The 12,532-nt window shown below is 36.7% G+C and overlaps 2 protein-coding genes across 3 annotated transcripts; both read right to left on the bottom strand.

Moving 5' to 3' along the window:
• Positions 1 to 1,748: 1,748 nt before the first annotated feature.
• LOC140788135 (SKP1-like protein 1A) lies at positions 1,749 to 3,684 on the bottom strand. Its single transcript, XM_073137265.1, has 2 exons — positions 3,403 to 3,684; positions 1,749 to 2,159 (listed from the first exon to the last, which is right to left on the bottom strand). The coding sequence occupies exons 1-2, from the start codon at positions 3,607 to 3,609 to the stop codon at positions 1,986 to 1,988; spliced, it is 381 nt and encodes a 126-aa protein (XP_072993366.1). The 5' UTR covers positions 3,610 to 3,684; the 3' UTR covers positions 1,749 to 1,985.
• A 941-nt stretch (positions 3,685 to 4,625) lies between these two features.
• Positions 4,626 to 12,463, bottom strand: LOC140788134 (cell number regulator 13-like). Of its 2 annotated transcripts, none has more exons than XR_012108972.1 (7): positions 11,774 to 12,463; positions 10,672 to 11,033; positions 8,922 to 9,022; positions 7,957 to 8,032; positions 7,092 to 7,198; positions 6,044 to 6,137; positions 4,626 to 5,329 (listed from the first exon to the last, which is right to left on the bottom strand). XR_012108972.1 is itself a non-coding variant. In XM_073137264.1 (7 exons), exons 1-7 carry the CDS (start codon positions 12,179 to 12,181, stop codon positions 5,277 to 5,279), a joined length of 1,197 nt encoding a protein of 398 aa, XP_072993365.1. In that variant the 5' UTR covers positions 12,182 to 12,463; the 3' UTR covers positions 4,626 to 5,276. The 2 variants fall into 2 exon arrangements, 1 of the variants encoding a protein (XP_072993365.1); XM_073137264.1 differs by having other exon boundaries at positions 7,961 to 8,032.
• Between the last annotated feature and the right edge of the window lie 69 nt (positions 12,464 to 12,532).

The raw sequence follows: 12,532 nt of genomic DNA, 5'->3' as shown, positions 1-12,532 counted from the left end.
GACAGTGTTGTCGAGAGAAGAAAGGAGCGGCGGCGGAGGCAAAGGCAAAGGCAAAAGGTGAAGATTTCTTCTCCTCCCCTGCTCGACGGTCTCTTTTTTATGTTTGGATTTGGGTTTCTGGATTCTTCTCTAGTTTCTGGGGTTGGATTTCTCGTGGGGCATCGGCTAAATCGAATTCAAGACCAACCAAGTAATTGATTCCTGAAAAGTTTATTTCTTTTTGGATTTTCTAGGGATATAATTATACTATAGTTTTTTTTTTAAATTTTTTTTAAAATTTTATTTGTTGGATTCAATTCGTAGATTACTTTTGAATCCTATTGATTTTACTGCATGCAACCACTTGACGGTGTTAATATTATGTAGGTCAAAGTTTGTGGAGGCCTCTTAGTTGGTCAAGGCTCACATTTTTGTGCATATAGTAGTAGTTCAACTAGAATTTGTACATGGGTGTGTTTATACATAGGAAACTTATGCATTTGATTGTCTTGTTTCTAGGTTTTTTTTTTCTGGCTACAAATATTTCTATCATGTTGGGCAAAGTAGCAGTGAAATATATGGAAATGGAAACATGGATTGAGTGACTGGAAAACATCTTAATATATGCCAGAAAAGGCTGTTTAACCAACATTGTAGTATGTAATAGTAGTTTTGATGCTGTAATTTGTGGAACATCATTCTATATGAAGTTGGTAAAAAAAGTTGTCCTCTTGGGTTGTGTCTGTGTGTTTATATACCAGTTTGGCACTTGCTTGTGAGTGCTTGCAAAACGTATGTAAATGCGTCCTCATTAGCACAAGAAGTGATCAATCTGTACATAATTATATATGTAAGAGGACAGATTTCATATCATTTCAAGTTGAATGTGGCAATAGTTATTCACTTTCATAACTAAGTGCACAAGCTAGTATGATTCATTGCCAACTTTCTGCTAACATTGTTCGTCATTTGCTGCCTTTGACACAATTTACTAATGCAGGTCTGCTGGTAATGGAAGATCAATTACATGATGCAGGGCATTCTGCTCCCAAGGTTAAAGCGACACTATGTCTTGGATCAGAGTCATTTTCTATCAATTCAGAATCTGGCATTATTTCCCAACAGTTGATTGAAATGAAAGAGAAGAGTATGAGCATACTCAAAGACTACATTACCAAGCACAATGCTCCAAATGATGTTCCTGACGAAACTATTGAGGGGTCCTCGGAGGAGGACGATGTGGAGGAACTCGACAATCCAACGAAGAAATCTAAAAAGCAGAAGTGATCCTATCTGATTGGATCTACCTGCACCTTTGCAGTTAAAATAGATTCTTGTCATAAAACTTTTTGAAGACGAATGCAATCTCATATTCATTTCCATAATTTTGTATTTAAATACTTTGAGGTTACCTCGAGTGCTTCCTTGGCATTCCTTACTGTGAATCGTAGTAGCTGAAGGTAAGTATGATGAGATGCTTGCATTCAAAGTACATTTAATTGGAATTTTGCGGTCAAATTGTGTGAACAATTAATCTACTCATTTACCCAACGAGAAGTATGTCTGCATTCCAATCAGCATCGTAACCCAATTCTCCTGATTTTTTTTTCAGTTAATGAAATCAATTTGATGCAGCTTATTCTAAAATTCTTTCTTTTTTTCTATAATTTTGACTTCCAGATAAATCATTCACAGGATCGGGAACAAAAATATAGACAATTGCACAACTCGCAAATCGAGTAGAGATGAGTAAATTTTAGGTCTTCCCCTGGAAAAAAAATGTTTATAGTCATTGAATTATTCTTATGAAAACTAACAAATTTTCTATCTATATCAATCTAGAGAACAAAGAGTTATTAGCCAACTCAATTTACATTCCATGTGCCAAGAACAGAAGGCAAAACATTTGTGGTTCCAAACGAACACAGAAGACCATAAACCAAACATGTAGTGAACTCTTGTCTGCTGCTTCTTACTCCTCTAATCAGAAAGAAGATTTATTTCAGTTAATCAAAGGCCCATGCGTTCTCCATTCGCACCTCTTCCTCCTCTTCTTTGGTGTAGTCATTCTTTATGTTAAAAGTAATGCGGATCTCCTCTATGGTTTTTCCTTTCATCATACCAGCCACAGTCCGGCATGTCAGATCCAGCAAACTCTTTATGTTCAGATAGTTAGCAGCCTGCAGTTGCCATAAGAAAAGGGTTAGTCTTGTAGAGCAACCGCAAATATTTCAGCAATATTATAGCCAAGAGGATGATCAAATTGTCTGCAAAGAAATCATCAAGAAGAACAATGACATGATAGAAACATAAGCAGATTCTCTAAGTTGCCGAAAGCATTGCGTAGTAGAACACATTGTGAGCTACGAGTGAAAGAGATCTGAGAAAAAGTCGATAAGCTTTTAATCAAGCGTATGTAAAGCAGAAGGCAACAAGAGAATATCCATATCATATCTCTATGTATTCGAAATCGTATGACCTTCATTTCATCCTCACCCTTTGGACTACCTTTCCTTGGATCCAAAGCCTATGATCTCCAAGATATGCACGGATCCGATGGACAATGTTTGACATAATAATTTACAGAAGCTGATAGATACTACAGGTATTGCTGGAAAATTGTTGGTTTTATTTGTTAGAAATTCTATACTGGCACCTAATGCAGCAACTGAGTTATGAGAGCTGCAGTTTTCCGACTTAGAAATTCTTGGTGAACAACAAGCGGTACTGTTTCTAAAATATAAAAATCAACATGAGAAAATTAGAAATGCATATTAACATCAAACAACACTATACTATTGCAGGATCGGCTTATGCGTACAACATCTTGAATAAAAAGTTAAGAACCATCACATGCATTGCCAATACCTGTATACCAGTGCAACATATAAATTAACCATAACTAACAACATCCTTAATCTAAATCATTTCACTAACATATAGACAAAAAAATAAGAACACTAATTACATTTTCTAACCAGTTAACCCAAAAACTTAAACTGTTATATAACAAACCAACAATATATATTATTTTTTAATGCGCCCTCAGGTGTGACCTCTAATACTGCACGTAAATAGATGATAGATAATAGGATGGGTGGCTCATTATACCGTAATAGTACGAGAGTAAGGTAACAAATTCTGGTTATTGAGGTTTGAACTCATAACCTTCGATACAAGTAGCTGCTCTAATACCATGTTAGATAAACAGTTAAACCAAAAAAAAGTTAAACACTAACCCTTATTTATTCTTTCACACCCATCATGGCAAACAAAGAGAAACATCGAGAAGAAACAGATCAAATACGATAAATAAAGTCTTGTTAATCCGATATAAAGAAAGAAAGAAAGAAAGAAAGAAACACAAGGAGAGATATTCCAGAGAATCCCAGGAAAGGAATCAACGAACAGTAGGAAACTCACCATCATAAGATCAAAGAGGGTATCCTGGTCAACCTTGATGAACTCCTCATCGAACCTACTTAGGGCATCGTCGGTAATATACAAGCACTCGCCTTGGTCAGTGCAGGAGGCGTGCTTGCGGCAGTACTCGATGACCTTGCTGAGGGTGGCGCTGGTGGCGTTAAAGATCGGGAATAATCTGACCTCGTTCTTGTCTTCGTCCATCATGTCACGGATCGTCACCGACTGCCTCGCCACCGCCGGCTCCACCTCGAAAATCTCGCCGTCCGAGCTTCTCAGCCTCACGATATCGCTCTTCCCCGCCGGAGTAGTAGAGGATTCCATCGAGGCCATGGGAGTGGAGAGGGGAAAGGCAATGGAGAAAACCCTAAGCGATCGATCGAGGGAGATGAGAGAAGAGTAGTGGGGATAGCGGGGGGTGAAGTTTGGCGTGGGTATAAATAAGAGCGGGAGCGAGATATTTGGTTTCCGAATAGGAATAAGGAATTTGTCGTCAATCAAATCAATGCGGTTGATAGTTGATCGGACGGTCGTTAGATTTCCTCGTAGAAGGCCTCGGATTTGCTGCATGGGCGGTCTTTTATTCCTTCCACATATTTCAGATACGTGCATAGTTTTAGTTTTAGCCTCACATTCTCAAACTCATATAGCGTCATTTTAATTAGTAATTATCTACTCTAAGATCTTAAATTTATCTTTAGTTGGATATGCTATATTTCAAATTTTTACCCGCTTTAAATTTTTTTGAACAAATTTGATGCCTCCTACCACTTCTTCTCATGCGATTTTTATATTTTAATATTTCTTCACATGCGTAAGATATCTAAAGGCTTAAAAATTAAATTAAATTTAAATGAATAGATATTTTCTATATTAGACAGCATATTTGTTTGACAAGATTTTAACTCATTGCTCTAGAAATTTTAAGTTACGAGAGAACGGCGAAGTATACGGTTTTTAGTCGAGCATAACTATGTATTAATTCTCATATTAGCACTCTTTTAAGAGACTGGCTACTGCAACACCAACATCAAGATTTGCATGGAATATGATATTTGTTTTGAATGCACAAATAGAGTTCTGAGATTAGTCAAATTTTGACATACAATGTCTCGATATAGGCCATAGTCCACGTACCTCAAACACGGAATTTGGCCACACAGTATGATTAATCCCAGTCGGGGCTGATGCCTCACGTAAATACTTCATAATTTTTGAAAGAATTATGTCGGAAGGCACCAGAAAATATTATTCTATCCTGCAATAAATTCATCAGTATCATCTCATCACCACAGTTCCTAGCCATTATGAAACACTGTAAAATGCCCAAATAACATAACATAGGCACAAAGTAATTGGGCAACATTTTTAATCATACATAACTTCTGTTTTCATTATCAAAAGTGAGGCGTCTCTAGCTAGAGATCTCATTCCCAGACTCAAGCAAGATGGATACCATAAAGTACCGCTCGAATTCATTCCGCACCCACTGATATTTTTGCAGTGCACCAGTAAATATTTCTTTCCTTCTGGTGATCATCTTGCTATCTTCCTGCAGCGAGTCATCCTAGAAGCAGCAACGATAAAGGCAATCTGAACCTTGGTAAGTTTTGCTAATACGTAAGAAAACTTGAGGGTATGTAAGTTACTAACGCTGCTCAGTTACTTCAACATAATCACACTACAAGAGATACTCGTACATCCTCCTACGTATGGAGTATGGAATAAGGCCAAGAAATTGTACAGATTAATGAGTAAGTAATCAGACAAAGCTGACTTGGAGCCCTGGAAGTAGTAATTAGCATTTGCCATAGTATTAAATCAGCTGGAGATATTCAATATGGTACTCGATGTGCTTCAGCTTGAATAGTGATTCAAGATTGCATATATTGAGAAACTGGTGGGGTCATTTTGGTCTTTCTAGGACCTGCAATTAGATGAAAACGGGAAAGTCAAGATTGATCAACCGCTGAACTTTCCAAGAAGCCAAAATATATCCATTTAACGTTAGCACATGGGATTGCTCGCAACAAGCAGAGGCAGAGCCTTTTTTTGAGATTTGAGACATGCAGGTCTTCCAAAACCACAAATTACTATATCTTACTTTATATGTAATAAGAGCTTAAAGTAAATTTTGACCAGTAAGAGACATAAATGATACATATGCAAAGTGCATGTACTTAACCAAGTACACTCCAAGCACACTATAAGGAGAGAGTTTTCAGGATTCAATTATGAGAAACCAAGAGTTTTCATATTGTGCTTACTTGCAAAGAGATCCTATATTTTTTCTTTTTAAAACTTCAAAGTTATGTTACTATAGTAGTACTATTTTAGAAAAATGATCGAAGGGCTGTAGGTTGTAGCTCCACTAGTTCTGTGGTTAAAGGTTATAATTGTTTTGGTCTAAAGATAACCTGAACAGTTAAGTTAGTCATTTTCAGGTTAAGAGATTAATTTGAAAACTTGATTAGACATAACAGACTAAGGAGACATGATTTTAATGAGGTTCATTTGCCTCTAACAAAAGAATAATTCATAATCATTCCAAATTAGAGGGATAAGACATGTTTAAGACACAAAGGATAAACCAAACTGACCAATGGGCACAAGCAAAGAATTGTGTGGTGGAGTGACATACCATAAACCCCACGAATCTCCACTTCTCGCCATTCTTGAACAAGGGCACAACAACAACACATTAAATGCGACAAGAAATCATCAAAAACTCCTCCCTGCCAAGAAAAGAAGATTACATTATCTAACTTGATTCACAATCCAAGCAACTGCACCATGCACAATGCACTATGTCATGCTGCATCTGTTGCGGAATAATGCACATTTACATGTAAAAACTTGGTGCAAGTAACAAAAATAAATAAATAAATAAATAAAATATGTGCACAGAAGTTACTCTCAGATAGTACTTGCTAGAGATATATAGTCATGAATAGTGCACATGACTTGACATATGTACCAAATGTTCAACCAAGGTAAAAGCCCATTTGAGGTTTCATCTCCATCATTAAAACATAAGTAAACAAGGAAAAAGAAAGAAATCACATCCTAGTGCACAAGTACTCTCAATGCATGGTCTGGGGAGGCCAAGATGCAGCCTTATCCCATTACTGAAAGGTATTCTCCATGGCTGACCACCAGTTGCAAAACGATAATATTAATACGTAGCTGAATTTCAACACAAATAAGAACCAAAATTAACATATGTAGTGGATAGCTGTATATCACATAGTTACAGCACAGTAAGCGTTGTTTGCAAGCGACAACAGTTTTGGTCTATATTAGTGATTACAGAGTGGAAATATCTTGCAACTAAAACTAATAACAAGAAAAAAAGAAGAAGAAGAAGAAGAAAATATTGTATAAGCCAGTCAGCTAGCAACCATGTTGGAGCGGAGACCTTATAAGTAACTATCCAGTAAAGCAGAAGTGCCATGGTGATCCATAGTAAATATGCTGTGCATTTAGACAGTCTAAATTTAACTTTCATAGGCAAAATGTCACACTTCTAGCTTTGTCTTTCTTTTTCTGTTTTGAAAGGATCCAAGCAGAAATATTGAATGCTTAAGGACACTCCATGGTTGCTAGAAGGAAATCTCCCTACAGAATCAGTCAAACCACAGAAGAAACCAAAGATTAAGATAGTCAGAAGTGCAGAAAATCATAGTTACCGTGATGTTTAATGTTTCTCGAAGTTTCCTCCTGACGCAGCATGTGTAACAGCAACATGATAATATTAATGAATATGCTATCAAGTCATTACAGACTTCTGCTGGAGCTGTTTAGAAGAAACTCAGTCATTTAATGTTCACATGATACTATTGATTTCAAGCTTTGCATTGAAATTACAAATATAAGAACTATTTTATCCATTTATTTTAAGCTGGAACCTCTAATAAAGGATTGTCAAAAGAAACATCTATGTGATTATCTTTAAGATTAAACCACAACTTCTTTCAAAATGCTGAAAATTGTAAGCAGTATGAACTTCCGATCACCCAATACTAGCTTCATTGGATTATTCTCATAAGCTATTTGGAGAAAAAAGAGAGAGCATAGATGAAGAATATGAACAAACTTAGTGCATCGAAAAAAGAGAAGACCATTGTGAACTTGAATCTACTGGTCAAACATAACTACAAAGGTGTTACTATCCCTTATTAGACATTATTTAGAAAACCTTAACAATCACTATATTTAGAATGGTTTTTGCTTCCCTAGGAGTAAGCATTACCGAGGGACCACTTAAAGCTACTATTTTGTACCATCTAATACAATTTTTTTTATTCTGGTGGATTAATCTCGGCGATCATGCTTCTTAGCCTTACCAACAGTATTATCCACAAAAGTATCCTTCTGATCATCACTTCAGTCTACAAATTCCTCTTGAAAAATGTCATAGCATAAAAGGTAGCAAATCAAATCTAATCTTGTAATATAAGTTGGTACTATAGAAAATAGCTGAGGCTTACAATAGAACTGGGATTAGCAAAAAAGATGAAAATAAAAGATAACTCATGAACTTTTTCCAAGCACCTACAGATGTCCCTATTTTTGGCAACTGTAGCAATTTTTGAGAACGTTCCACAAGGATAAAAGAAAGTTTTCAGACCTGCAAGAAAAGAGAGAAAGAGTATAAGTTCAAGAACGCCTAGAGAAAGTGCAACAGTGAAAAAAAAGTAACAAGAAAATATTAGATTCTCACTGCAGTATTGGGTATTCAATTAAAAATAACTCCCCTAATGAGATTGCCCATTTACATCTGAAATATCAGTAATTTGTAGCCAAATAAAAGATTCTTTTCATAATCTTTCTAAGGTCTACAAGAAAATGGGCACAAATTAGTTACTTATTCTAGTGAAATAGGCAAACTTATCAGACCAATTATGGCTATCTAATATGGGCCTTGTTTACATGCATCACATTAAGTAAAATATGCAACAATTCTAACTGAACATTCCAACAAACATTTGAAACAAGAAGATGTAATGGTCAGATTTGGGAGAGAAAAAAATAAGGGAGGAATTTGGGCTTCACAAAATGTTACATACAAATAAATGGAATGTTTGTTTTTTAGTATCTCTGGTAAAATATATGAAGCTAAAGTTGACCTAGCATGTTATTTGAACGTTTTTGGGAAATACATGGTTGGTTCAAGTTAGAAAGAGTGAAAAGGTCTAGACTATAGACTTTCTGTTCAGAATTTTGTTTAACACATTTGTAGCCATTGAAGGTGCCTTGGGTTTCAAAAATGCTCACACTGAGTTGAAAAAAGTGAAAAAGTCTTCAAACTCTCCCCACTTGTCTATTAAGGATCCCAAGATGCATTCAATGGCTAAAAGGGTGTAAATTTTTTTGAAGTAGCAACTCAAGTGCAAATACAGGGTTAGAACAAGAATACATTTTTAGTAAGGCAGCGTGGGACATGAAAATTACCCTAAAACTCATCGATACAATTAATACATAATAAATCCGAGATAAGGACATTAAGCATAGCATACACAAAGAAGGCTCTGAACAACACCCAAGTAAATCTGAATGCCATTCCTCATGTCCGTTGTTGGAATATGAGTAATAACCTGATGAATTTGGTGAAGCAATTCTGCATCAAATCCAAGTTTTAACAATGTCAAAATCTGGTCAGCATGAAGCCATAAATTAAGATCTTTATGTCATGTAGATTATACAGCAAGATATAAAGAATAGCTATATCAGCAATTTTGCATTTTATGTCACTCTTCAAAGAGCATATACATCACAAATTTCAAAATGAATTGACAATGGAAAATAAGGGAGCAATATGGACTGGAGGAATCTTCATAATCAGGAGTCCATTTACAGAATATATTCAGCACCCCAATTTATCAAAAGCAACTTCAAACTTCTATAAGGACACAATATCACCAATGCATTAATAGTCATAGATGAAATTTAAAAATATAGTCTAATGAGTCGTTCCTCCTTTTCCCAATCAAAAGGTAGCTGAAGATACCTGTTGAAGATCTCACATTCACACTGAACGAAGTATGTTAGTTCTTCTTTCTGAGTCTTTTAGTCTTCTAGATACAAAATAAAGATGCAATAAGCTGAACCACTATCATAGAATCACACATCTAGGAAACCTCATAAAGTATTAAGAATAAGATACGGAAACATCAATTACGACTAAATATGAAGTTAGGTTTTTCCTAGAAAGGCCTGAAAATCTTCATATTGATTCAATTGAGGCTACACAAAATGAAATCTTCATATTGATTCAATTGAGACAACACAAAATGAAATAATAATGATTAAAAGAGACGCACTGTGCCGCCAGTCATCGTCCAAACAGAATATTCAAGTAGACCAAAAAGAATCCTCATTAAATTATAATAGTCCATACAAAGTTCTTGTATCATATTGAGGAATTCTCTTAGTCCAATAATCCATACTTTTGGCCAATAAACACTATATAAAAAAGTTATTGCATACTCGAAAAATTAGATGATTGTAGGCTTGCACTTCATATTTGCATTAGTTTGTAGCTTTTCTATCTAATAGACAATACCAACTCTAAAACATGAATTTCTTCTATTAGTCTTGCATTTCACCCTCATTGCAGGAAAGACGTCTCAATAACATATTAAGCAAAGGTCCCTGACTTCAATTGTGTGAAAATTTCTTACTGCAGTTTTAAGTCAAAGATCTCTCTACAAGCCTCTGGCCTCCTTTTGCAATTGATAATACTCACACTTCCATGATCTTTTCATACAATTCCTCAAATTAGGTATACCCGAGGAAAGTGAGGATCACCAATTTAAGGGAGGCAGAATTCATGAGCAACAAGGATCAAATGATATGGCCTTCACAAATCCAGTCCCTTACACTTGAACAAAGAAAACTATTGTGAATTTTACATGCTCAAAAAGAGACTCAAATGTTGAATCCAGATAATTAGACAGGAATTGATGGATATGCAGAACTAACAGAACTACACTAAAAGGACGGAAGCAACAGAAATGCATCTTTCCAGGACTGACAGCCAGCCATAAAACTTCAAAGTCTATAAAAGATAACACAAGAAGCCCGACATATATACAAAATACTGAGCACATCAAAGAGAAAGCAAAAACAATTATCATCTTGGCCTACAAGTACACTGTCAAAACTCCTATCTTTTAACCTAATCTTCAAGAGTAAGTAAGACGAAAAGAGACTAGATGCTTTTTTCTTATCAATATCTTTGTAGCATAATGTCCATCAAAGGCATACCCTTTGCTGTTGTTGGCATCTGAATACTCTTGCTCGACTTTCTTGGGATTTTTGAGTGGCGAACTGTTCTCTTGTAGAGAACTAACTACACTTTGTGTCACCCCAAGAAGATGTTGAATCACTTCATATTGGCCAGGATCGAAATTAACTTGTGATCTCTGGAGTTCTGATTTGAGCTTTTCATTTTCTTTCTGGAGGGCTTTATCAAAAGGCAAGTTTGGATAAGAACAAGAAAGAGACTTCTTGAGTACCACTGTATGGTTTCTTGAGGGATCGCGGTCCAATATAGCATCTTGCACCTTTTTATCTTCTTCATCTAAAGTATATTCACGTTGATCCTTCTCAATATACTCCAGCCTTTCCTGAGAAATGTAACTAGAAAAAAGTGTAAATGACACTACAAGGAGAGGGAACTGCTGGTAGTCAAAGAGTACATCAATTATCAATGTATTGGCAGGTTTTATGGTAGTCATAACACTGTGAAGCATGCACATTGGTGTCTATAAGGATACAAGCATAATGAAAATCTCAAAATACAATTATCTTTCCTAATCAAAGATATAACTTACAATAGTCAATATCCAATGCAGCATTGCAATTTGAGCACAAAAGTAAATAACAGTTCATTCCCAAGAATAAGTAGAAAGCATCCGAATAATTCAAGAACAATCCTACAATATTGGTCATAACTGCCATCATCTCCATAATATGGGCGCCTTCTTTCAAATTGAAAGAGAATAATCCATGCACCATATCATTGATGCTTAAATTAATGGAAGGAAAATTTCCACACAATAGAACAAAAGATGAAAATCTATCCCAGTTTTTTTCTATCCTCGTAGAAGCATCCTAAGATGTATGTAGATGCATCGAGTATTCTTCTTCTCATTCTTATTCAGAAAATAAATGATAACGACTCGTGGAGTTGACTACTCACTTGAATTACTCAATTCCTACAGACCCTGCAGTCAAAAACTAATAGTTCAGCTTCAGATGACGCTAATAGAGGTCGCTATCCCGCACCAAGAAAACCACTTGACCAATTATAGTAAAAGGAATCTTCAACTAGATCAGCAAAAGAAACGATTTTAAGCGATCTTACCCTTACGCGCCTGTTATCCACGAGCGTAATCAACGGCACGATCCTTAGATACCGATCGATCTCGTTCTGCGCCTTCCTGAACTGGTAGACGATGTTCCACCCCATAGCGAGAAGGTAAAGATAACTCCGATTCTGGCAACTCTCCACCAACACATACGATCTCCGTAGCGCGTCCTCCAATCCCTCGAGCGGCTCCCTGGTCTCGGGGTATTTCTTGAGCTCCGAGATCTTGAGCTGCTCCAAGAGATTACCGATCAGCTTCAGGTGCTGCGCGAAATTCCGGCAGTTCTTCTTGTGCAACCGCGCGGTGTTCGCAGCGCCGACGATTAGGGATATGATCTGTACGGCGTTGAGGCCGGTGAGCTGCGCCACTGTTGAGAGCTCGCCGAGCTGCTCCCACGTCGCCATTTCGATCCGAGCTTTTATACAGATGGATCAAAATGGCTATAGGCGAAGCCAGATCCGAGCTTTGATTGGGGAAGAATGGCTTTGGTTTCGGTGAGGAGCAGAGTTGTCGTCTTCTTCCGGTGGAGTTTGGGAAGTCACAGGGAAGTAAGAGCAAGCGAAGACTCCCCTGTGACAGTGTGACCTCTGTTGTTGCAGAGAGAGAGAGAGAGAGAGAGAGAGAGAGAGAGAGAGAGAGAGAGAGAGAGTGTTACAGCTGGACCGTACTAGGGGAGTTGCAGTGACATTTGTTCCTCCTTTGTCATGTTATTTACGGACAAGGCCAACTCTGTTTTACTTTTAGACCCCGGAAAA

This window comes from Typha latifolia, chromosome 5 (genome assembly GCF_019914945.1).
Source record: "Typha latifolia isolate L0001 chromosome 5, TyphaL0001v2, whole genome shotgun sequence".
NCBI lineage: Eukaryota > Viridiplantae > Streptophyta > Magnoliopsida > Poales > Typhaceae > Typha > Typha latifolia.
The sequence above is the reverse complement of the archived record's forward strand: the minus strand, read 5'-3'. Positions and strand labels throughout refer to the sequence as shown.